Source organism: Euphorbia lathyris, chromosome 3 (assembly GCF_963576675.1).
Source record: "Euphorbia lathyris chromosome 3, ddEupLath1.1, whole genome shotgun sequence".
In the NCBI taxonomy this organism is placed as follows: Eukaryota; Viridiplantae; Streptophyta; class Magnoliopsida; order Malpighiales; family Euphorbiaceae; genus Euphorbia; species Euphorbia lathyris.
Window position 1 is genome coordinate 109,108,510 of NC_088912.1, and position 27,503 is coordinate 109,136,012.

Here is a 27,503-nt window from a genome sequence, read left to right on the forward strand (position 1 = left end):
GGCAGAAATGGGATGTTCTTCTGGACCCAATGCTTTATTGCGTCTTTGGGAATTCATACAGATAATGAACACAAGTTATTCCAAATTGAATCAGAAACCACCAAGGTTGCAAGTTTTCGTGAATGGGACTGATTTCAACACCGTTTTTAGATCATTGGTACCCAATTTTCTAGAGAAATTGGAGAAGGAGAAAGGTAACAAGTTCAAGTCCTGTTTTATAGGTGCAATGCCAGGAAGTTTCCATGGAAGGCTATTTCCACATAATTCCCTCAACTTTGTTCACTCTTCTTGCAGTCTCCATTGGATTTCTCAGGTGCAACTCATTCTATATAGGTTTTCATTAACAAATTCTATGACATATCCCTTCCCTATCAACAAGTTTAGAGTTTAACATAGGTGAAAAGTTTACATGTTACTAAAATCGATTTTTACCAAATAAAGTCTTAAAAGTATTAAATTTGTATCAATGAATCAAATAATTATGATTGGATCTGACAATCTCCACCAATAGAAAGTTGAGGTGATTTACATCTCACAATATATTTAACACATGATGCAGCCATACATCCACTACTTTAATGACCTAGAATATATATGTAGCAGGTGCCTGATGGTCTGGTGAGTGAATCAGGAGTTCCAGTGAACAAAGGTAACATTTGCGTAGCCGAAACAAGCCTCAATTTATTTTCTAGATTTCACTTCTTTTCATTTAGACGCAACACTCTAATTTTCGTTAAACATATTTTTTTTAAAAGTTTATGTTAAAATTGAGGTATTGGAGTGGCCTAACTTTACTAAAATAATGTTTTTAGTGAGAGAAAATTACATATAGAAAGAAAGAGTTAGAGAGAGAAATTAATAGTTGTAGATTTAGAGAGAATTTTAGGAGTGAGAGAGAAAGAGAGGAGTGAGAGAGAAATGGTAGAGAGAGAAGAGTGAGAGAGAAATGGTATGGAGAGAGAGAGGAGTGGAAGGAAGAAGATGAGGGTAATTTAATAATTTTATAAGGGATAAGGCTATTTTAGTAATTCTGTAAAGAGTGAGTCCCACTTTTTTTTAATGTTATAATGAAAAATGATGATGTGGCAACTTTGACCAGCGTTGACCGGTCATAAAAACCGGTTGTACACGTCACCTGAAGTTCGTACGGTTTAGTGTGACAAAATTTTGGTTGTACACCAAAGTGTGATTTAGGGTAAAGGTTGTATACCACGTATGTAATATACCCGCAAGAGAGGCAAAATAGAATAGAGGGGCTAGCAAGACTAAGTCATAGCTCGAAGAAGGGAGCTTTTATGAAGCCAACACTGGCCAGTGGTTTTAGCATCTTGCTTCTCTTGAAATTACAACTTTAAATGTGGTTCCATTGTAATTAATCAATTCGAAGACGCAAACATCACCAATTTTCAAATGATTATCATCTACAAATTTCTTCCAACCACGACATAGTCTAGCTAACTTAATTCCACTCGTTTTTATCTCCACATATTCAACTAACCAAGTTTTTTCCTCGACCGAATTCAGAGTTATATTTGCGCAGTCTTTGTTGATATATTTATTGGTAAAGCTAGCTGGTATAGCCTGGACAAAACAGAAAGGAAGAAAATGATAAATTTTTCATTTTTATTTATTGACTAAAAGTCCAACATGTTTTTCTTTTTGTATTTTATTTTAAAATAATTTTGGAATTAGGATAATGTTAGATTAAGTTGTTGAAGTGGACCAATTTATACATAAATATCAAAGAAATAAAATGATGAGATTAATGTTTACCAAGATATTATTCACATAGGATGGTTGTATTATAATCATGAATGAAGGATTTTCGGATTGGAAATTGGACATTGCTCTTTCAAAAGCCTTCCTTTTGTCTTCCTTTGTCAGTTTTTTGTTTCTTCTTAAAGTCTTATTTTCCCTTTTTATCTCTGGGTACAAACATGGAAAATCACTAATCGAATAAGTTGCTAGAAACATGATGTACTCTTCTTATTATAAGAATGAAAATAGCATACCTTCAACTTCATCATTCAGCAAGCTTTGGAATTGCTCATCAAGATTAGCTTTTGAAGGCAACACTTTCTGATTCAACAACTACCATATTTGGCTTTTGAAATTGTTCATCAACATTAGCTCCAGAACTAAAAGGATATTTTATCTCTATGGCATTGTTGTCGAATATGGTGACATTGAATTCAGAAGCAACCTTATCATATTCAAATACTATAAGATATTCATGACCAAGTGAGTAAAATTCAGCAAAATCTCGCCATCCATTATGGAGCCAAATCTCGCCGTCATTTTTCACAATATCAACTTTCCATTTCTGACCCGAAGGTGCCTTTAAGATTACAGGACTTGAAAGATCGCCTCCATAATTGTTCACAAACTTTTTTGGAAATTCCTATTTATTTTTTTATACATTAATGTACAATGAGTAAAGTGAGAAGAAGAAGAAGAAGATAATTAAATGCTAACCAGCTTGTGTCGAGGTAGAGAATCAACAACAATGAACTTGAAAAAATGAGGTCTCTGATCTTCTTTAAACAGTAACCCTCTATTATTGTTCTTAGAGCAAGAACCCATTGTTGAACCGCCTTCAGTACCTCACCTCTAGAGTATATTGGAACTAAGTTTCAAACAATAAACCTTATTTTACTATAAAATGTTATATCATATCAGAATTTGGGGAAATAGTGAATAAATTATATAGGAAGCCAAATATACAGTATGAAAAATATGTGGATTGAAATGTAATCAATTGGAGCAATTGAGATATCTATTAAAAATCTTTAAACAGTCAGAATTCTTTTTAAATTTTGAACCATGATTGTAGAGAATGAAATCTCATTAATAGAATAAAGTGAATTTAATTTATTTTTTTGAACCAAAATTTCTTTAAGTGAATTTAATATTAATTGTTAATTCTTTAAAACGTTTTAAGAGGTTATACTAATTTTTAATTGTTATTAATATGAATTGACTAATTCATGCACGGTTTCTAAATACTCCACCTATATCACAATACTAATTAAGGCTTTTTCAAGAAACAATTTCTTTTTATTTCTTTAACTAAAATTACATGAACTAGGTGGTCAAAATCAGTGAGATAACTCTTGTTAATTAATTCTTAAATATATGTAGAATGTTATTAGACTATTTAAAAATAACCACATATCATTTTTTAGTAAAGTACAAACTAAGAATGCAGTAGTCAATCCTTGTTCACACAAAAATGTGTAAATCATAAGTTTGTTTAGTTTCTAATACATTAGTTTAGACCTGACTGGCCAGATGAAAATTGCTCTAGATGATTTTAATCTCCATTATAGATTTTAATTAGCCTAGATTGACCAAATTCATTTGGTCAATAACTGACGCAGTGAAAATTACTATAGACCAGTGAGGGAGCCACCATGAGCAAAGATAGGCACTAAGATGGATTAGACATCAAAGGATCCTTCATCCATACTCTTATGGTTAAGGATCCATGGACGAATCTCCAGGACTGGTACAAAGATACCAAAAGGACAAAACCACACTAACATCCGTAATTATGAGAACCGTTATACAACAATTAATAACCATCAAGAAGTTATTCATTAAACATGAGCTTTCACCTACTCCCCATTGATGTTGAAGGTTATAGAAACCTATATAAATACTTCAGCTAACTAGGATCAAAGGTACACTTACTGTTTCTCTACTTTTGTGCAGTTAATTTAATCTCAGAATCATTACTAACTTAGCCATCAGAGCGTATCTGGTAGAACCCAATTATAAAATTTGACAAAACAACTATTTATTTTGATATGAAATAATAAATTTTGGAGAGAACCCAAATAAATCTTATTTTATCAATTGAAATTGATTATTTTATCACTTGGTACACTTCTAAATTCAGAGATGGGAGTTTATGGGTTCGTATCCATCCTCTCGCAAAAAAACATAAACAATAGATAAAAAAGTGATTATTTTATACATATATTGAGAACAAAGAGTTAACTCACTCCTAAAATGCTTATGAGTCATTCAACAATTATGTCTGAATTAGTTGTCTTAACAAAATGGGTCCAATAACAAAATGAGTCTTTCAATAGACTTAACTATTGTCCCTACCTCTTTGTTAGAGTATAGAATACAACTCACCCCATAAAATGCAATAACAACTTTTAAATATGGATTCCATAATTATTAAATGGACATGGAGCATGATGATCGCGCATGCCATAGCGAAACATGGAGCATGATGACAGGGCATGATGATCGCTGGCATTTAGTACCAAGTGATTACTCCCATTTATATTTGTCAAAGTCCCAGAATGATTAGATGTTCTCTAATATTTTATGTAGAAATGAAAAGATGTTTTGCATAGATGTCAAAGTCCCATTTATAAAATATCAAAGGTCAAACTAATAACTTAATTGATAGACATGTTCAAATATAAATGGGACTAATATGATTTCATTTATTTTAGTTATAAATGTCAAGATCATTTAATGTCAGGCTAATCATTTATTTTAGTAACATGATTTTGCATAATTGTGAAAATATGTAAGCTTAGTAACAAGTACAATGGCACTAACAGTATTTTAAGAATTTATATTAAAGTTGACCTATAAATTTGAAAATATACACGTGCAATTGAGGAGATATTACCAAATTGTGAGCACAGAATGTGTGCAAGGCATATTTTGGCAAATTGGCAAAAGAAGTGGAGAGGTGCGGAAAGAAGAAAAAGATTCTGGAAATGTGCAAGGTCGACATTTGAGTTAGAATTGAAAGACAAACTTCAGTACTTGAGTTTATTGGAAAAAAACATAGTAGATGATCTTCTATACTATAACAAAGAAACATGGTGCATGGCATATTTTAGGGACAAATCAAAGTGTGATGTTGGGGACAACAACATGTCAGAAACATTCAACTCATGGATTCTTGAAGCAAGATACAAATCGGTTATATCATTGATGGAAGATATTAGAATCCAAGTGATGAATAGAATGATTGAGATGAGGGCTTTTGCAACAACATGGATTTCAGAATGGTCCCCGATGGCAATGAAAAATTGGAGGAAAATCAACAACTTTCAATAGAGTGCAGGATTACCTAGAAAGGGGATGCATGATTCGAGGTTCAAGAGAAGGAATATAGGCTGTGGTATGTTTTATTTACAAAACAAAGTATTACAGTTACATAGTTAAGTTCTGATTAGAACCAAATGCATTTTTATCTTAAAAAAATTATTCTTACATATGGTGGAATTTTACGTTTTTTACAAACTTGAGAGTTTATGAACTAAATTGATATTTAAATTCATTTTACACAATTGCAATTTAAATTTGGGATCTGTGTTTTGTTAATATATAGATATAATTAAAAAATACTCTTGATTTTCATCAATTACTTAAAAGCTTAATTTTAAATACTTTATTTTATAAAAAAACATACCACATACCTCTATTTACAAACTTTTAAACTACGGACCTTCATTTGTAAATAAGACATACCACATACCTCTAATAACATCAACATGCACCCATGGAAGATTATTCAACAAGAAGAAAGAAAGCCTTTAGCTTTGGAAATACAGAAACATTCGAGGAAGTAGAAAGGCGGTGAAGATGAAGAGTTCAAAGTTCACAAAGTACAATTAATAAGTCTGAAAGACTTATAAATTATCTGTCGGCAACCTTTGAGTTGCCAAGGGTAATAAAGTCCTTTCACCAAGATCAGGGGCTTTTATGTCCAAATACCTTTAGGTAGATTCTAGAAGAGGAACACATGCCCGATGATGCACCATCACACATCCAGTCACAACCACTCTTAATCCTAACCATCCAATGTTTGCCCTAGCATCAATGGTCCGAATTCACCCAATTGTCATCCTCTTTATGGTGTTAATTCCTTAGCTTAGTCATTTTGCTTGGAGAGCAAACCTAACAAGAATATAAATATGTAAAGATTAGACTTATAATATTAATGAGAATTAAGGGTATTTGCCCTAAAATAGTTCATTACCTCATTCACTTTATTAAAGTGTGCTTCAAGTCAACTGAACCAAGCTGGTGGAGATCGTTTCAATCCGTACAGAGCTTTCTGCAATTTATACACTTTCTGTTCACTCCCTTTCTGCATATATCCCATTGGCTGCTCTACGTAGATATCTTCACTTTGTTTTCCATGAAGGAAAGCCAACTTCACGTCAAGTTGGAAAATCTTCCAATTTCTTTGAGCTGTTAAGGCAATAATCATGCGAACCGTATCCATCCTTGCTACTGGTGCCTAAACTTCGGTGTAATCCACTCCTTCTTTTTGTGAATAACCTTTCACCACCAACCTCGCTTTGTATTTGTCCACCTCTCCAAGTTCATTGAATTTTGTCTTATAAATCCACTTTATTCCAATTTTCTTGGCACCTGCAGGTAACTCAGTTAGTTTCCATGTTTTATTTCGCACAATTGCTTCCATTTCCGCATCCATTGCCAACCTCAATTTAGGATTTTTTTCTGCCTCTTCAAAACTAATTGGATCTGTAGTCACAATTTGAGTTATGTTAACCTCAATGTCCTCATCTAAAAACCCATCACCAGTCACATAATCTTGCAAGTAACCTGGGGCTTGTCGATTTCTTCCTCATCTTCCATTGAAATCTTCTGATGATGCATTAGAAGATGATGCTGAGTTTGGCTCATCATTCATTCTTTTTGAGTTTCCATCGCTGCCTCCTTCATGATTGATAACATCATCTTCGATCAAAACATCACAATTATCATCATCTGCCCATTCCAAGTCCACCAAGATCTGTGCATCAAAACTTTTGTCCCAATCCCACTGTTTATCTTCTTCGAAAATGACATCTCGACTTACTACAATCCATTTTGAGATTGGATCATATAAGCGATATGCCTTTGATTCATCACTGACACCTAAGAGAATGCAAGGAAAACTCTTGTTGGCCAACTTTGTCCTTCTTTCATCAGGGATATGCACATGTGAAATGCAACCAAAAACTCTGAAATGCGCTACTGCTGGTTTGGTTCCGCTCCATGCCTCTTCTAGTGTGATATCCGTCACTACTAATATAGGGCTCCTGTTCAATACATGATTTGCCCAATTAATAGCTTCGGGCAAAAACTCTTTGGTATTTTCTTTTCTGATAGCATGCTTCTAACCAAATTCATCACGGTTTGGTTTTTTCGTTCTGCCACACTGTTCTGTTGGGGAGTGTACGCTGCTGTTAATTGTCTTTTAATGCCATGCTGCTTGCAAAACTCATTAAATTCTTCAGAATTAAACTCTCCACCTCTGTCAGTTCTCAAGCATTTAAAAGATAAACTAGTTTCATTTTCAACAAGTTTCTTAAAGCATTTGAACATGTTGAAAGCTTCTGACTTCGCATTTAAAAAATATATCCATGTCTTCCTACTAAAATCATTTATGAAGCACAGTGAGTACCTTTTTCTTATTGTCGGACTCTGGAGAGATCCGACCGCAAATGTCTGCATGCACCAACTGTAACTTCTGTGTGGCTCTCCATGTGCTCTTCTTTGATATAGGATCTCTCTGTTGTTGCCCCACCATGCAATCAGTACAAGTCACACTTGAGGCAGATAGTTGTGGAAGACCATGGACCATGTTTTTTATTTGTAAGGTTCTTAAACCTTTATGGCTTAAATGCCCATACCTGCAATGCCAAAGATGAGCTAGATCTGAAGTTGTTTTGTAGAAACATGTATCTTTCTCTTTTTCAATCTAAGATTTGGCCAATAATATGAACATTCTATTGGCTGTCATCTTAGATTGAATAATAAGCCCTCTCTCCGGATGGTATATGTTGCACTTTCCTGATTGAATTAGGGTTGCAAGACCATGCTCCTGAAGTTGTCCAATGCTCAACAAATTATTCTTCAGTTCTGGGACATGAAAAACATCAGTGATCAAGTAATTACCACCATTCATTTTGGAATTGTTTCCCAATTTCACCGACTCCCAAAATGTCTCATCCAATTCACAGAACGACAGCCTTTGTCCCACTCATATGATTTGAGTAGCCTGAATCAAGGAACCAAATGTTCTCCTGCACTGGTGGATTCATCTCGACATACGACATTAAAAGCATATCTTCATGCTCATTTGATTCTACATAGTTGGCCTCCTCCCCCCACATGGGACACTCATACTGAAAATGCCCAAGATTGTGGCACTTGTAGCACTGAATGGTCGCTTTGTTGAAACTTTGTCTTTGTTGAAAAACTCTGCCTGACCTTTGTAGCTACCTCGGCCCCGACCTCCATTTTTATCATCAAAAGTCACTTTCAAGGCCTGTTCCTTGCCCTTGCTTCTATGGAACTTTTGTTCATGCACAACTAGTGAACTTTGGAGTTCATCAATTGTGAGGGCATCAATATCCTTAGATTCTTCAATTGAGACAACAACATAGTTAAATTTCTCAGTTAAACTTCTAAGGATTTTTTCTACAATAGTAACATCCTTCATCTCCTCCCCATTGCTCCTCATCTTATTCGCTATACTCATGACACGAGCAAAATAATCAGTAATATTTTCACTTGATTTCATCTCCAAAATCTCGAAATCCCTCCTTAATGCTTGAAGAGTTGAACGCTCGACTCTCGTATTTCCTTCGAATTTCTGTTTCATCGAACTCCATATCTGTTTTGCAGTATGCTTCTCCAGAATTTGAGCAAGAATTGTTCTGTCAAGGCTCTGAAACATATAATTCTTAGCTTTGAGATCCTTCAATTTCAAATTATCAAACTCCTTCTGATGCGCTTCAGGCAAAACTACTCCAAGTTCTGGTTCTTTATAACCAGTTTCAATCAAATGCCAATACCCTTTAGATCTCAAGAGATTTTCCATGAGCATGCTCCAATGATCGTAGTGACCATCAAAACGTGGAATGGCAGGCTGCATGAATTTTTTATCTTCACTCATCCTCTCTTTGTGTTTTGAAATCACTCAAAAGCTGCTGCTTTTATAATCTTAGACCCCAGTGACTGGCTCTGATACCAATTGTAGAGAAATATTGATAATACAATAGAAACAATTGGGAGAATGACTGATTTGTTCCATATGAGAAGGTGGCTTAAATAGCCTACAAGTAACAAAACAAATAAGAAACAACCCACTAAAAACGTGGGATACAGAAAAACAAATTTAACAATCTTATCCTAACTAGCTGCTAACAAATAGGGATATTATTCAAGCTAACAACTCTAAAACAACCAAATAACTTATCAGAGAATACCAAAAATTATATCCTATCATTGGTAACTAGAGAATCAAAAGTTGACTTCTTCTCGTAACAATTTTTCCATAAGGGCCATGACTGTTTCTTTCTATAATACCTTATTATAAAACTATGATAACTTAACACTACTTCAATAATGCAATTTCATAATCGTTTCCAAACCCATCACATTTTCCGCACAATAATGGATGAAATCCTTCCCCCAAATGAAAACCAAAACATGAAATTGCAGATTGTTGGTCCTATCAGCTCCACTAAATAAATTTTAAAAATAAAGGAACATCACAACACAACCAACAATCAACTCAATTACTCAAGCTAAGAATTTAATCTAGCGAGGCTGTGAGGGATGAGTAAAGTTAACCTGGACAATCAAATTATAATATTTTGTTTTAATATGAGTGCAGATGAGAAAGGAGGCAAACCTAATCTTCTTCCAACCACATCGATCCCAACAGCGATATCAATAGAACACGAAGACGGACAAATCAATTGAACTAGAACCGATGCGATTTGCTGGCTGATTTGATAAAAGAAACCACTCTGTTGAGCGTGGGAGTTAACAACAACGAATTTGGTAGAGAGTGGGGAAAGGGTTTGTTGAGAGCCCGAGTGAACAATGGGGATATGTTGGATGGAAATCGATTTTTCTTTCTTTCACATGGAGGCAAATCAAAAAATTTGGCTGCCTGCCAAATATATGAAAAAGAAAAAAATAAATTAATATGTTATAAATTAATTTTAGAATAAATAAATTTTTCCCCGAAATGAAATACTTATAGTAAAACTAATTTTATGCCACTATTCGTGGCATAAGTGTATCCTTGTCACGAAAAAAATTACATGTGGCATAAATATATCAAGTGATCTTAAATATGTAGTAGAATCTATTTTTTCCATGGCTAAATAAAAATATGCCATGAATTTTGAATTCACGTGGCATGATTCGTGGAACAGGTAATGATTTGTTGTAGTGCTTCCTGTCTGATCATTATATTGATTTCACATTTTACTCTTTCATTTTTCCTGATTTCCATGAAACTACTGTTTTCTCTTCTATTTCAGTTCATTTCTGATACGAGCATATTGGACAAGATTTATTGGCTAAAACATTCATTGAAAAGAGCATAAAAGACCAATTTTGTAGCCAAATCCAAGCTACAAACAGTTATTTTGACAAAACAGCCAAAGGCAAGCAAACAGTTGAGCAGAAAGATCGAATAGCCTGTTTCCATCCAAATTCAGGTCAGAAAGTGGGTAAATGGACTTATGCGCGGATCCAGCGTCTCCAAGTATCTATTATGATAGAACAGCTGTGCGAAAGGATCGAACATGTGTGGAAAAGTATGAACAGTTGTTCGCGGTTCCGATTCGGGTCAAAAAGTGGGTAAACGGGTTGACACGCGGATCTACAAAGGATAAGAGAGAAAGGAAGTGTTATACAGCTGTAATCCACCACCTGTCATCATCCTAACACATGTATGCAATCTAATGGCTAGGAATAATTGTTTTTTCTGATTTAAACAGCCGTTTGATAGTTTTACCCTTTTAACCTAGATGAACTTTATTTAGTATAAATAGATGCATTTTTCTTCTTTGTAAAGAGCCACCATATATACCATCTTATCAATATATTTCTAGCCTCCATTTTGGGAGCATCTTTTATGGTGTCGAGGTTGTTCCCTCATAAAAATGAGGGAATAGCCATCTTAGCAAGCTTGGCCAACCTCTAATGGTGATTGTGAGTATGTTGTTTTTATTAATGAAGCATGTTTATCTCTGAATGGTTGTTATTAGTATGCTTAAAGAATAGATTAGGATCCAATCTATATTACAGTTACCGAAGATGACACGACGGTGCTCCGATATAACAAAAATAACTAATCGGCATATGTTGTTTGGACAGATACGAAAACTACCACATATTGGGGTTTCATTATGAATGCTTCCTGTTACTTAATGCTTGTTTGTGAGATTAACGCAAGGACACTTGGTTAGTCTTACTTAGAATCTTTGGAAATGGGACACCGGACCTTAGTGATAAATGAGGGAGAGACCCAAACCAGGAACTTTATGAATGCTTCCATTAATGAAACAGTTGTTCGAGCAGTTAACTGTTTTGAGTTTGTGCTAATCTTGTTATTTTTATCTTATGCATTCACTTACTGTTTTATTAACACAAAACCAACCTCAAATATATTTCGCATATTCGAACAGTTGTTTAAGGTAATATTTCACATAACTTCCATCTCAATCTTTGTGGAATACGACACTTGGTCTTACCGAATACTACAGATGACCTAGTCTACTTGCTAGCGTCCGTATTTTACACATCAATTTCTCTTCTATTTCAGTTCATAGTAACGACATCGTTGTTGCAAAAAACAAATTTTATTCTCCCTATATGGTTAAAATTTGTTTTTTGCAACAACTAACTATATTTGCAACAAGAGTGTTGTTGTCGAACTTGTATTTTTTGCAACGACAGAAAAGTCGTTGCGGAAACCTTTAGCAACGGAATGTATCATAACAAGCAAATCTTGTTGCAAAAAATGTAATTTCGTTGCTACAAATATTTTTCGCAACAACCTGCTTCCTTGTTTAAAAGTTTTAAGTTATTTTCTTTGCTTAATGCAAACGAATACAATTAATCTCTTATTTTAAACACTAAACGTTTATGTTTTGTAATTCATATTCAAAACATAATTGATTTCTAACATTCTTCATATGTTCTAATCTAATTCTTATTAAATGAATCTCAAAACCAATTTCAAATAACGATTTTCTATTTTATAAACCTTAAGTCGTATTTAAACAACATTTAAATAAGTTTTCGTTAAAAGGATCGATATCTTTTTATTACTACAAGCGAAACCGTGCATTTGCGGAAAACGCTCAACAAGTACTATATGGTAAAATAATAAATCAATTTATGTACCAATTTTGTGATTAGAATTTGCAGCATTTTATACATCCAAAAACTAAAATACCATTGAATTCATCAAGATCAGATTTATGGTCTAAAAATATTAAATTGCATACTTTTCTTCGTATATATACCAAGCAAATCAGAATAAATCAATTTTATATAATTTGATATCCATGTTACCTGTATTAATGAAACGGTCAATTTCATATGTTTATATTATAGGGTATGAAATAAGTCTAAAATAAAGTTACTTTAAATGAAACGACCAAACCCATATCTCAGATGAACATAAGATATATGATTGGACCTTAATTATCCGCTCGAGCGTTTAGTTCATCAATGTGGAAGAGGGAAACGTTGTTACGTTTAGCCTGCATCCATATAAGGTGCCTGGTCCGGATGGCATGAAAATCCAACATTTTTCTGTACTTTTTAGTCCCTTATACATGTTGATATGGCAGAGATTTAGAGAGTGGTTGTTGAAATTGGATGCTTTCCACAGTTATTAAACAACACAAAAATATATAATCTTTATTCTGAAGAATTTCAAAATTCCAGTCACTTATAAAATCATTGCCAAGGTCATAGCTAAAAGATTGAAGCCTTTGCTGGAAATTTTTCATTTCTGAATCTGAGAGCTCCTTATATGTAAATCAGTTATTTAAATGGAAACTATTGAATAGAATAAAAGTTAATGATCTGATGACGTGTACGAGAACTAAACAGTGTGTTAGGCAACAATATAAAAACTAATATAATATTAATAAAGGGGCAAGGTAACATATATATATTAGATAAAGCAAGTAAAGATTGAAGCAAAACTACATCTCATTTTTGCTAATGTCTGAAACATCTACCAACAAACAAACATATGAGGAATAACAAAGCAACATTATTTATTTATTTTATTATGATGCTAGCTAGTACAGATAGTAATTAAGGTCAGGGCCGGCTCCAGGGGGAGGCCACCTAGGCGGCGGCCTAGGACCTCCGACTTATGGGGGCCTCCGATCTGAAATTTTTTAAAATTTGATAATTATTAAAAAAAAGTTATGGTTAAAAGGTATATAGAATTAAATATATAACAAGAAATAGTGTTAGCTTGAATGGTAAGGACACAATGGAGATGTTTAAAATGGTGAGAGTGAAGGGGAGGGGAGAAAAAGGGAAAGGAAAAGGGAAAGGAGGCAAGTTAGGAAGTGGAGGAAGAAGATTTGGGATATCTATTGGAGGTGGAAATTGGAAACTTGGGATATTAGGAATGTTTTCTGAATCTTCCATTGCCATTGGGATTTTAGTATCATCAAGCTTTCCTAATCCTTCCTTATTATTAAGCTGCTGCTGCATCACCCTACCATCACTAAGAGTGATTAAATTAACCCTACCAACAATAACACCTTCCACCACTTTCTTTCTTTTCTTCTATCTCTTTAATATTCTCTTACTCTTACTCTTACTCTAATTGCCAAGCCACCCTTACCCTTATATATATTGAAGGTGCCTACGGTAGGTGCCAAAATAGTTTGTTCAGCAGATGTATACATTACCTAATATTTATCTCATTTCATTTGGGTTTAAAAAAAATTCATTTTGAGTATCTTTTTATAATGATAACTGATAAATTAGTATTAGAATCTATCTTAAAATCAAAAACTATGGCTATTTAACATAGATGTAATGATCTATGATGGCTCAAATGGGTTTGGAGAATAGAATCTGAAAATGTTTAATATATAATGATAGTCGATGAGGACTCAATTAATGATGTGGTCGGAGCTTATGAGAAAACCGGTCTTCCGCCCGCTTCGGGCTCCTGCGAGGACTTTCAGAATTTTATCAGTGACTGTGATCTCTATGATGTGGAAACTTCTGCGCATAGTTACACTTGGACAAATGGTCGTCGGGGCTCCGCTCATGTTGAGTGTCGTCTTGACCGGGCGTTGGTTTCAGGGGGTTTTCTTGAGGCATGGGATTCGCTCTCTTGCATTGCTTTGGCTCGTTATCAATCGGATCATTGCCCGATGTTATTAAAATGCTCTTCTGGTATTCCCCATGTCGCTAGGTTCAGATTTTATGCTATGTGGCTGACTCATGCCTCTCTCAGAGATGTAATTGCTAGGCACTGGGAATCTTGTTCTGTTTCACTGCCCCCGGTGCAACTCTTATGTCACAAGCTTCGTTCTCTCCATCCGGTTCTCCAGGAATGGAATAAAGCTGCTTTTGGTCACGTCGATAATAATATTAGACTTGCTGAAGGTAGGCTCAACGACATCCAATCACTAATTGAATCTGAAGGTTGCTCTGATGATTTGATAGACCGCGAAACGGAGGCTAAAAAAGAGCTTGACCTTCATTTACTTCAGCAAGAGTTGTTGGGTAAAGAAAAAAGTCGTGCGAAATGGCTGGAGGCCGGGGATCGCAACACTCGGTTTTTCCATCGAGCTGCGCAGATCCGTAAGACTCAGTCTGAGATTAATTCGTTGATTATCGAGGGGGATGAACCGTCTTCTGATCCTGTCCAAATTGAAAATCACGTCGTCAGTTATTTTTCTTCTCTGTTTAAAAGTGAGGGGGGCGGCGTTGATTTATCTGAGGTTTCTTCGGTTATCCCTACCTTGGTCATTAACGAGGATAACTCCTCCTTGACTGACAAACCCTCTTCTGATGAAATCCGTCGCACGATTTTCCTCATGGATGCGGACAGCGCTCCTAGTCCTGATGGCTTCGGGGGATTGTTCTATCAGAATTTCTGGAATGTGGTGGGGCAAGATGTCTGCAACATGGTGCATAGTTTCTTTGAAAATGGTTACGTTTTCCCCGGGCTTAACTCCAACTTGATGGCCTTAATTCCAAAATTCATCGAGGCTGACAAAATTGAAAACTTCAGACCTATTATTATGAGCAACTTCTGCTTTAAAATAATCACTAAGATTCTGGCCGACAGGCTTGCATCAATCGCTAGCAGAATTGTCTCTTGTAACCAGTTCGGGTTTATAAAAGGTAGAAGCGCTCACCACAGTATTGCCATTGCTTCGGAAGGTATCAATCTGCTTGACAGAAGGGGGTTTGGAGGTAATATGGCCATCAAAATTGATATCAGGAAAGCGTTTGATACGTTGGATTGGGGTTTTCTTCTGGAGGTTATGGAGGCTTTTGGCTTTTCCCTAACCTTCCGTGACTGGATCTTAAACATCCTTGCTTCTTCTAAAATCTCAGTCTTAATTGGTGGAGTGGCAAAAGGTTATTTTGGTTGTTCTCAGGGTGTTCGTCAAGGGGACCCCCTCTCCCCGATTCTCTTTAGCATTGCGGAGGACTTCCTGTCGCGCTGGCTATCAAAACTCGAATTGGATGGCTGTTTTACGCCTATGTACTACTCTGATGGTCAGAATTTTCCTTCTCACCTCCTCTATGCTGATGACATGTTAGTTTTTGCTAAAGCAACTATGCGCAACGTCAAAACCCTGAGGGATTTCTTCCGGTTTTATGGGAATATTTCGGGTCAAAAGGTCAGCTGGAATAAATCTTTTGTGTATTTTGGTCGGCATGTCTCTTGGGTGAGGGCGTCCCGTCTTGTCAGCTGTTTGGGCATCCGTATGAATTGTCTTCCATTCAATTATCTTGGGGTTCCTTTGTTTAAAGGTGCGCCCCGTGCTAGGTACCTAAATTCTATGATGGATAAATTCCTATCACAGTTCAGCCACTGGAAAGGTACATCTCTTTCTTTCGCAGGCCGGTTAACTTTGATAAAAGCAGCTGTTTCTGGTTCTTTTGTGCACTCTTTCTTGATTTATAAATGGCCGATTCGGCTTCTAAAGAAATTAAACCGTGCTATGAGGAATTTCCTCTGGACGGGTAATGTTGATAAAAGAAAACTTATAACGGTGCCTTGGAGGACCTGTTGCAGGAACATCGAGTCAGGGGGTCTTGGCATTAAAGACTTTGGTCTTTTTAATCGTGCACTTATTGGTAAAATTTGCTGGGATTTGGTCCAAGGTTCTGGTTTTGCTGTGGATTTGTTGAAATCTCGATTTCTTTCTATATCCGGCCTCCCTAAGAATTGTATTTCGCCATCCTCCATTTGGAATTCTTGCAAATCCGTCTATGGTATCATTCGGCAACAGACTCTATGGTGGATTGGGGAATCTTCGCAGCTTAATTTTTGGACAGATAATTGGATTTCTCCTACGATCGCGGACCGGATGCTTATCCCTGCCCCGGAGCAGCGCCACCTTTTCGAACGTGTATGTGATTTCAGAAATGGGGATTTTTGGTGTAATCTTGATCACTTACCAGTCGACCTTAGAAACTCTATCTTTGCTGTTCAGAGAGGTTTGGATGTTGATGACTTCTGTATTTGGAATCCGGATCAAAAAGGATCCTTTACTGTGAAGCAGTTTTATTCTGACCTTGTGTCTTCCTCTGCTCCTGTTATTTGGTACCGTTTTATTTGGGGAAGCCACATTCCGCCCTCTCGCTCGACAATTTGCTGGCGGCTTATCCTTAATCGCATCCCAACTCAAGATGCTATTCAGCATAGAGGGATGGCGCTAGCTTCGCGCTGTGAACTGTGTTTGGCTGCTGGTGAATCTGCTGCTCATGTCTTTCTCGAGTGCTCGTTTGCTACGTCTCTTTGGCGAGAGATCGGCTATATCTTTGAAGAGGAAATGCTCCCTCTTCCTAATTTTGAACTCTTTTTTGACACGCTTATCTCCCGTTTCGTCGGCGGACAGGTTTCCAAGCTCTGGAGCTCGGCCATTACAAACTGTATTTGGCTCATTTGGAAAGCTAGGAACGCTGCTGTTTTTGATTCTGATCGGCCTTCAATCCAAAATTCTTTATCTTCCCTTGGGTCGCTTATTCAGGAAAGCAGCTTTGCAAGGCATGGCTATTGCTCCTCCCGTGGTGATGAAAGGATTTTATCTCACATCAGGGTTGTTGCCCGTCCTCCTCCTGTGCCGAATATCAAATTAATCCACTGGGTTCGACCTGCTACAGGTTGGATTAAAGCCAATGTCGACGGCTCCGCGTTGGGAGCTCCGGGTTTGGCAGGTGCTGGTGGAATTTTTAGAACTCACCGGGGTTTCCCTAGAGGTTGTTTTGCTTTCTCGATCCCTCCTACTTTTGCTTATCTCGCGGAGCTAAAAGCGGTTATTTTTGCGGTTGATATGGCTTGGGAAAAAAACTGGCATCTCTTATGGATTGAATCGGACTCCTTATACACGGTAAACATGCTCAAATCAAAGTCAACTTTGGTACCTTGGTCGGTTCGGCAATCTTCGCTCCGTTGTCTGGATCAATGCTCTAGGATGCAAATCTGCATTACTCATATTTATAGAGAGGGAAACAGAGTTGCTGATGCCCTGGCTCGTCACGGTGTCTCTTCTGCAGATATCACTTGGTGGCCTTCTGCTCCCGCATTCTGCCACTCGTTGATCTGTGATGATTTGTGTAACATTAGTCATGCTCGTTTTGTTTGATGCTTTGTTTTTATTCTCCTTCCCCCCTCTTTTGTTTCTCTCTGACACTATTTTTTCTTTTTTTAATAATATATTCGGGTTTTTCAGTCCTTGTGTCGGGGTGCCAGCATAGCTGGGATGTCGATTTCATGTGGCTGAATCGTCCCAATCTTATAAAAAAAAAGACTCAATTGATGATTTTTACTTAATGCTAAGACCTGATTGATGCTTTTAATAATTTGAAGTCCTAATTGACTTTGAAACTTTAGTTTGCAAATAAATAATTTTAAAAATTATCTTAATATACCAAATATAAATTCAAATAGATCTAATAAATTAAACAAAATAAAAGTAAATACACTTAAATATTACTTTAGAATAAGAGCCCAATTTGACGGATGTTTTTTTTAATGCAAATTTAATCCTAATATATAAAATTATAAAAATAAGTTTCTAATTAACATCATTTTTACAAGTATATTACCAATTTTTTTTAAAGTGTTAGTTTGGTTGTTACTTATCTGGAACTTCCCAATATTGATTATGTGTACGATATTTAGTGTGTTACTAATACAATTATAAAAAACATGTCTAACAACTGACACATATAAGTTAATCACAAAAAATACCCCGTTAAAATATTAACAACAATTTAAAATTAAGTTCAACTTTCCAGATGATAAATACTTAATTATACTGTTTATGATGTTATATGAAGGTCAGAAATTGTGCAATTTTACACCTAACATTTTCAAACAAGATTAATTTTCACCCACATGACATAAAATTTAAACATATTGGTTTACTGTAATTGTCACAAACCTTTTCTCAAAAAAAAAAAAAAACACAGCCACAAACCAATCAAACTATCAATATTTATGTCTACAAGATACCAATTGCTCATTAAAACTCGTCTAAAATGTTTAATATGTTATTAAAACTGTTGTAAACAACATTAGAAAATACACGAAACAGTTTTAGTTTATTGCTAAATTTATTTAGAAAATCCGATATCACAGTCAAATAACTGCTAATCAGTCCGTTCAAATTTTCTGCTAAGTATATAAAAAATTAATCTTGTTTAATAATATTAGAAGCAAAATTGTATAATTTAGTAAGTTAAGGATAAATTTAAACACTTCATAAATAATATGCACACATTTAAGCATTATTCCTAATATAAAAACAAAATTTGTTGCCATTTCTTACTGTAATTTGTTTAACTTTCATTAAACACTTCATGTTATAAATGCACTTGTTTTTTTTTTGAAACAATAAATGCACTTGTTACTAGTTATAAATGTTCTTGATGGATGTGCCAATTTCCATACAGAAACCGTCGAGAAAACAAATTTGTAACAGGCTTGCAGTGGGAGTAAAAATTACTACTAGTATTTTCTCATTATTTATCATTAAAAGTAAATTAGATTTTTCTTCAAAAAAAAAAAAGTAAATTAGATATTTCTAATAAGAAAGCTCGGAAAATACACAAATCATTTGGTCCTATAACATTATTTATTACAGGGTTAAGGTGCAAAAATACCACTAAGATTTTGAGTCAGGAGCAATTTTACCCCTAACGTCTAAAATGATGCATTTTTGCCCTTAACGTTGGAAGTGAAGAGCAATCTTACCTAAATTGGGTCATTTCAGACACTATTATAAAACACAGATATTTTTGTTCCTTATTCAGCACCAATTCCATAACAATTGGTTATGAAAAAAAAAGATTTCATGTTTTTTATAATTTAATAATAGAATTTGAGATTAATATTCATAAATTTGGTGAATTTTTTGAATTTATTTTGTCTAATTCGTACAAAAAGACAGTATGTATTTTTATTTATTTATTTTTTTCACATCCCAAAGTATGTTTATGATTTGTTACTGATAAAATGACACACGTATGTGTAGATGACAAGCACATATGAAGTGTAGATGACAAGATGCATGATCGAAAAAGACAGTTTGATGAATTATTTCTCAAATTGACCAAATTTATTAACGTTACGGGTAAAATTTCTCTTTGCTTTCAACGTTAGTGGTAAAATTGCACCATATTAGACGTTAGGGGTAAAATTGCTCATGGCCTACACTTTAGGGGTATTTTTGCACCTTAACGCTTTATTACATTTATCTCAAGTGTATCTCCATAGAGATATTTAATCCAAATATCCTAGAGATAAGGGATAGAGATAATAACGAATATTATCTTTAACAAGACTTACTTTGTCAAAAACAAAGTAACCATAGAAGGCACCAAAAACTGGAACTTATCAAATCACGTGGTATGGGCAGGTGGCCTAGACCAAAACTGCTCTGATGCACGCAATAGGGAGGCAACCAGTTGAAGTATGTGTCCATGCATCCGCTACAAGAACAGCACAGTTTTAAATACTTAGGTTATGGTGGAAAGATGACACTACACCATAGAATGCCTATAACAACCACTTTTCAGAAATCGTTGCCATAAATCGTTACATTCTCTTGCATTATCTCATTTCTTTATATTGCTCATGTTTATGTAAGTTAAATGCAACGATGATGCATGAACTGTTGCCTTTGATTTATTTTAAATTTTTTAATTTGAACAAAGGCAACGGTAATATGATATTTACAACATGGTGTTGCCTTATATAACTTAATAATTAGATAAAGCAACGAGATACATGTAAAAATACTATTCCAACGTTGCATTTAATAAAAATATAATTAATATATCTAATTAATTTGATAAATTTAATTTCAACACTTGTTTATAGTTTATAAACAATTGTGTCCATTGACTAAAAATAGTGTAAAATAGTGTAATAATATTTCTTAGGTTGTAATAGCAAAAAAACTAATATAAAAAAGGGATAATGATCAAATTTAATTATAACGTTTAAAGCGAATTGCAAATTTAGCCCTAACGTATGAAATAGTTCAAATTTTAGCCTTACCCTATCGAAAATTTGAAAAGACTGGTTTAAGTGTTATTTAACTGTCACGTCTGACATTTCAAATAAGGTTGTCAATAAATTGAAGCAGTTTCATATATTTTTTTATTAGTTTTTTGTAAATATATTAATAACACATCAAATTTTTTAGACACAATTTGATAAAAAAAAATTGTGATTAATTTTTGTAATTTTATCAGTAATACACAAATATCTTATATAATCGATATTTGGAATGCGTGAAGTGACATTTAAATAATGGTCAAACCAATTTTTTCTAATTTTCCATATAGTATACTAAAATTGATATTTCTCGAAAACGCTAGGGTTAAATTTGCACCATTTCATACGTTAAAATTAAACTTGCACTTCATTTAAAATATTAAGGTTAAATTTGATCTATATATCATAAAAAACAATTAAAAAATAAATTGTACTTGAATTAATTAATATATGAAGAATTTGGCCCAATTAACGAAAATTTAGTTCAAAAATAATATTTTCACTTCCCACCCTAAATTCCACCAAAAAATATTTCTATTTCCCACCCTTAATTTCACTTTAACTTTTCACTTCCCACCAAAAATAATAGACTATTCCCTCTCTCCCTCCCTCCCTTAATCAAACATTTTCCCTCTCTCACACAAAGCCAGGAAACCCTAAATCTGAAATACAAAGTGAAACCTAAACTTTCTCTCACCAGTAGCTGATAAGTTCATCTTCATCGGTTCTAAGTATTCCACCACCTCACTTTTTGGAACTCATCAACTCTCTCAGTTTATCCCTTTTGTTATTCCAGGTTTGAATCGCAACTTTCATCTTTTCTTTCATCTATCTAAAGTCGAAATGTTAAAGTAGGCAAAAACCCAGTGAAACTTTGACAATTATTTAAAGGATTAACCTTCAGACTAAAAACTCACTGAAGCTTTGGCAATGATTTAAAGCTTTGATAAATTTGTTTAATTAATAAGTAGGAATCCGTTTAAAATCTATGCCTTTTTCATTTTGTTCTTTTGATGAATTAGAACTTGGTATAGCTTATTTATTTTGCAATTATCTTTAGATTATTGACATGTTTTCTACCATTATCTTTAGACTATTGGTGTTGAAAGTGTTGGGTTTCATAAAGTAAAATCTACTATGAAATGGAAAATCCACTATGGTTAACTTGTCTTAATTAATTGAAATTTACTTTCATTTCTTAAAGCTCAATTTAATTATTAACTTGATGAAATAATTACACAAAAGCTTTGATGATGTCGAAATAAAGTCACAAAGTTATGGATATTGTTTTAGCTGTTTTAATCAGGGTCTAACTTTTGGTTTCACAGGTTTAACTGATTCTTCTTTGTTTTAGATGTTTTTTTAATTCTTTCTTTCACAGCCTTATGCATATTTTGTTATGAGTTTTATAAGTTTAAAATTTGTATTAGTTCTTTTTTTTCTATATAATTTCCAAACTTCTAGCACAGAAGAGGATGATTAAACAACTGATTGTGCTTTAAGTCCTCCCCTAATTTTCAGACCTCTTTTCATCATGATGAGTTAAAAGTTGTTGCATGTGCGTTGGTGTTTGAAATTGAAGTTGCTGAGTTTCCTGTATCGAGTATTTATTCTTAGAGTGTAACTGCGTATTATATAATGATAGAAGAACTCGAAGGACTTGGTAAGTCCTTTACACAAAGCCTCAAGTACTTGTAATGGTTTCTTAGCTATTTTTGAACTTATTTTCTGGCATCTTAAAATGATTCATCTCCAGGACTTTGCTTGTAATTCAGATCATCAGTATCAAATTTATTTCCTTGTTACGTTCCCTAAGGTTATTAAATCACTTTCAAAATATGGCAAAACCTTTTCTTTTATAGTAATCATTTGTGAGATACATCTTTTTCGTTAATGAAATGGATTGCACAGGGTCAGCTTAGAAGATCTGGGGTCCTATAATAGAAAAGGATTATTAAAGAGAGCGTGAGAAGGAGCATTGGGTAGGGAGAAAGACAGACAGATACATATCAGGGGCAGGCATGCCTAGGCGTGAATTGCTGCTCTCATTTCAAAACCATCTCTCTGTTTTCTTCTTCTTCTCTAAACCAACCAAAATTTCTCAGTTGAAATCAGCTATGTCTGTGAGTCTCTAACTCTATTATTTCTGCATTGAATATTAAACTAATCATACATTTATTAATACAAAAACATTGACATTTATGCAGATGGTAGAGGTAAGAGTTCCCAAACTTAGACTGCGAGGGTTGTGCTTCCAAGTTGAAGAAAGCTCTTTTCAAGCTCAAAGTACTTCTATAAGTAGTGCCACCTACATAGGCAGTATCGAAAGAAAGCCCAACCCTAGTCATTGACACTTTTTGAGCGATGCAGCTTCTCCGTGGTCCGATGACCCACCGCTGCTTCTCGCCAGAAATCAACAGAGAATCAAAAACTTTCGATGATATCTTCTCTGACTTTGAGAGAGCTCAATGGCCGAGTATCAAAGTTGGAATTAATCACTCGGTTGCAAAAAAGTAAGTTAAATGCGGAAAATGTATTCCACACAGTTTTTGAACCAATATCATGTATTTTTACATTGTTTATTTAATTTTCTTATTATTTTTTAATAAGATGGTGTTTGGTTGTTCTTTTTTCATCTCTTGTTCTCTTTTGGAGTTTAAAAATGAGAGTTTTAGGTATTTGGTGAGACATCTATTGTTTGCTTATTGTAACTGAAAAATATCTTTTATAAAAAAGCAATGAATCCATACTTTATGGAAAAGCAGGTTATTCAAACAACAAACAGCAAACCGTAACAGCAAACAACAACATCAAAAAACAAATAAACTAAACGAGCTCTAAAACATAAACTACTAAGTTTTAATTTTCAAACATGTGTAAACATTCGATATTATTAAAGGTTGAATTCTTAACACTACAAGAAAACAGCTAGTTAGCTACCGCGATTTTGGTAGCTAATGTGGTAGCTAAAGCGGTTTACCGACTGAATTTAGTAGTTTACCGACCAAACACATTCAGTCGTAGTCCTTAGTCGCTAGTGAACCACCGACTATTTCCGACGACAGTTGCAGACTATAGCGACTGTTCGATTTAGTCGCTGAGCAGTCGTAATCTTTACCGACCAAACTTTGCGACCAAAAGTAGTCGCTAATGGACTAGGTCGCCACACAAACTAATTAGAGTACCGACGAATTTCTGACAGAAAATCTGTCGGTAATACACTGTTAACATTCACAACATAAGTTAACCAGAATAAACAATATTCACGAAAATTATAAATATATTAAAAAATAATTAATATTTGATATTTAAATGTCATAATATATAATGCAACTCACATGATATCATAATAACCTAACATATTAGGTAAAAAATTTATATCAAAGGTTAACCTATAAAATTATGCCAAAATATATCTAAGAGCTATATGAGCTAATAAATTGGTCCCGTCCCATTTAACTCTCAATCGGTCTTGTCTTTCACTTTCTGTAGATGCGCTAATAAATTGGTTTTGTCCGCATAAAAGCCATCAAGGCGCTCCCATACGGTCTCGTATGTGTTTCTTATCCCTTGAATTTCAGTAGTAGCACCTAAATTGGATGGACCAACAGAACTTGAAGATGATGCTCTTGAATTTTAACGGGAGGTTTGGGGCACGTCCCTTCCTAAGACACCAAAGTAAGAATAACTTGGTGTCAGACACCTTGTCACCGTCTGGTTTACCTGTGACAGAATAGCATATGAACTTATGTATCAATCAAAGAAGAACAAGTCCTTAATATATTTATTAACCAAAGAACTGCACCTAGTGTCCACATTACACAAACAAAATCAAATACAATGTTTCTCATAGGCATTCTCCCCTAACTGAAACATAGTAAAGAACTCATAAACTAATATAGGATAAATACAAAAGCTAATTCCAACTAAGAATTCCCACCCTAAATTGACAGCCATCTCCCTCACACCCATATCCAACCCAACCTGCTCTAACACTCGAAAATCAAAATATTTTGGGGCATTCAACGGTAGTGAAGCATGTAGTAAGAAACATACAACTAAACCCCAACAACCTAAAACTATATGCATATCAAGAACTGAAACATAACAGCATAAGTATAGGGATAGTCATCTACTATAGAGATGCAAAATCTTCAGTATAAAGATTGTGAAGATGAAGTCATATAGACTTGGGTAAAAACACAAATGAAGCATGATAGATGTGCTGAATACCTGTTCTAATTGCTTTATAAACTCTGCAGATTTTGGATCATCTGGAAATATGTCAACTTCGTTCATTGCATATAATGCCCCAATTTCCCTGTTGAAAATGAAAGATTTCCATTAGCATTTATGATTACAAAGAGACTAGACAGAACAGAAGTAGGGAATACCTATTGCTGACAAAACACTACTAAATGTATCACCTCCAATAACATATTCATTAGAGGCAGTCAGGTTAGTCGACTCTAAGTCTAAGGGGCCGAATTGGTTAGGACTGCTGGTGGGCAATATCCTGGTTAGGACTACTAAGTGTTTCAAGATTGTCCATGAACGAAGAACAGCAAACACCCCTGCACATAAACTTGCGGCTTGGGGCTTAACCTTGGATCATCCGGAAATTTTCATTGCTGATTTCCCTTATTTTATCTCTAATTGTATCTGTACTGATATAAATGTCTGATGTTTTAATACAAGTCTGGTTTTCTATCAAAAAATAAAATAAGCTTCTCCTTCTCCCACTGACTTTTCAAGTATATAGAATCTGGTTTTGCAATAACTTGAGAAATGGGAACTGATTGTGAAGGCGAAGGTTTGGCAGCTCTAGGAGGAAGAGGCATTGGGTGAACCTCAATATTGGCATTACCATAAAAGGAATAACAACATTAGAAATTTGGAGGTTATTCGAAATCTTTTCCCAAATTCAGGACAGTGAACTGAATAAACTTCATGTCCATACTCCATAATATGAATATAACTACACTTGTTAAGAACATTTTAACCTACATGGCATCAAATACTCTTCTGTGCCACTTCTTTATCATTATCAGTTGCATACAAGCACTATTTAAGTATAATCAGCAACTTGGAGAAGAGGAATTTATATATCACAACCCAACTTGTTGAGATTAAGGCTCCATGATCTGTAATTAGCTACCAATTATGATTTTCTCTCTAGCTAAGCTTCAAACAAGATTAATAATTATGTTGGCCTAAGTTGCATATCAGTAATGGCTACGACTATGAGCCCTAGAGTTCTTATATTACTCTCTATTGTGCTCAATAAAATCAAATGAATCAACCTTGATTCAAACCTCATTACTCTTTCAATTGAAGAAAGTAAATTTTCGATTTTAGTTTTTGGTTCCTATATGAGTTGAAGTCCATAGGGGAATTCAAACAAAAGCATTGGATGCAAATGAATAGTTCTTACAAAATTATGCACGCCCAAACCAATTCCAACTTACAGCTGAAAGGAAGTGAAATTGAACAAATGATTAACTTAAGAAACGAGGAAAATAACAAGTACCTGGTGGCAATGGCAGTGGCAGTGGCAGTGGCGATGGTGGTGTTTGAATCAGAGGTGCTGGTTGTGATCGATGATGACAGAGTTGCAATTAGCTTTAGTGAAATACAGTATTCGTCTTGTAAGTTCATCATCCAAATTGTGTAATTGGAGAAGTCGAAGAACATACTATACGTCTCCCGTCCCATTCTCACCGCCATCATTTCTCTTTCTCTCTTTCCCTTCCCCTTTCTCTTTTTCTTTCTTTTTCCTTCTGTTTTTGACAGTCTAGTTCCCTTCAAATCCCCATCCTTGCTCTGCGAAAAAACCTCCATTTTAATTTTGAAGTTTTTGTTATGTTTCCCCAAAATGTTATACTCAGACGAATGCACAAGACTTCCCATCAGTATCCATACACAAAGCAATATAAATCAACACAATAAGCACAGAAGAAATCTAAAGACAAAATTTCATTAAAATAAGAGAACCATTCTAATCAGACAGAAGGAGATCTCAGGCAAAGATAATGAAAACCACCAATCTCATACCCGACCGACAAATTAATATATTATGGCAGAGGAATCTCAAACAACACAAACTATAAATTGAAAACATACATGATAGAGTGAAGACCGAGCTTCTGAAGAAATGAGAAGTTCAGAGGTCTAAAAGATGGATTAGGTGGGAGAAGAAGAGAGGAGATGGATTAGGTCGGTGAAGAAGAGAGGAAATGACTAGCTTGAGGGCTTAGATCGGAGAAGATGCCGCCTGAAAAGAGCGATATTAGACCGGAACAGAAGAATTGTTAGGTTGGAGAGCACATAAGAGTGAAACCGCTGCTGTCGCCTTGTCGAGATCGAAGAGGAGAAGAGGGTAAAGGGATGGATTTGGGGTTTTACCTTTATCTTTTCTCCTTTTATATTTATTATTTCTTTTTTCTTTATTTTTTCTGTTTTATTTACTTTTTCTTCCTTTTTTATTTGGCTAAAACAGGCGTAAATTTTACTTCATGCTCAGCGACTAGGAAAATTCATTAGCGATGGAAACCGTCGCAATGTAGCGACCAATTTTGATCTGGTAGCTAAATTTAGCAGCTAACTAACTGTTTTCTTGTAGTGATACATTATATTTATTATCATATATTTTTGGTCTAATTAAGTCTTTTGTGGCCAAATTAATAAGTGGTGAATATCTAATTCTGTTGAAAATTTGTTACTCACTTAATCTGTATTTCAAATTATTATAATTTAAATTAGAGGTTTTTATACTTTTCCTATAGCTACATTACATGTCCAAAACTGGGTTTTGAAGAAAAAAATACAAATTTTGAATGCAAATGCAATGATTAATACCGTGTTAACTGAGTTTTATATTTAAAATTACTTTTTTAATTATCAAGTG

The 27,503-nt window shown here is 34.7% G+C and overlaps 1 protein-coding gene across 1 annotated transcript; it reads right to left on the reverse strand.

Annotated features, from left to right (window-relative positions):
* Positions 1 to 23,867: 23,867 nt before the first annotated feature.
* Positions 23,868 to 26,979, reverse strand: LOC136224192 (uncharacterized). Its single transcript, XM_066012459.1, has 4 exons — positions 26,720 to 26,979; positions 26,127 to 26,419; positions 24,830 to 24,917; positions 23,868 to 24,319 (listed from the first exon to the last, which is right to left on the reverse strand). The coding sequence occupies exons 2-4, from the start codon at positions 26,324 to 26,326 to the stop codon at positions 24,233 to 24,235; spliced, it is 375 nt and encodes a 124-aa protein (XP_065868531.1). The 5' UTR covers positions 26,327 to 26,419; positions 26,720 to 26,979; the 3' UTR covers positions 23,868 to 24,232.
* Positions 26,980 to 27,503: the final 524 nt, after the last annotated feature.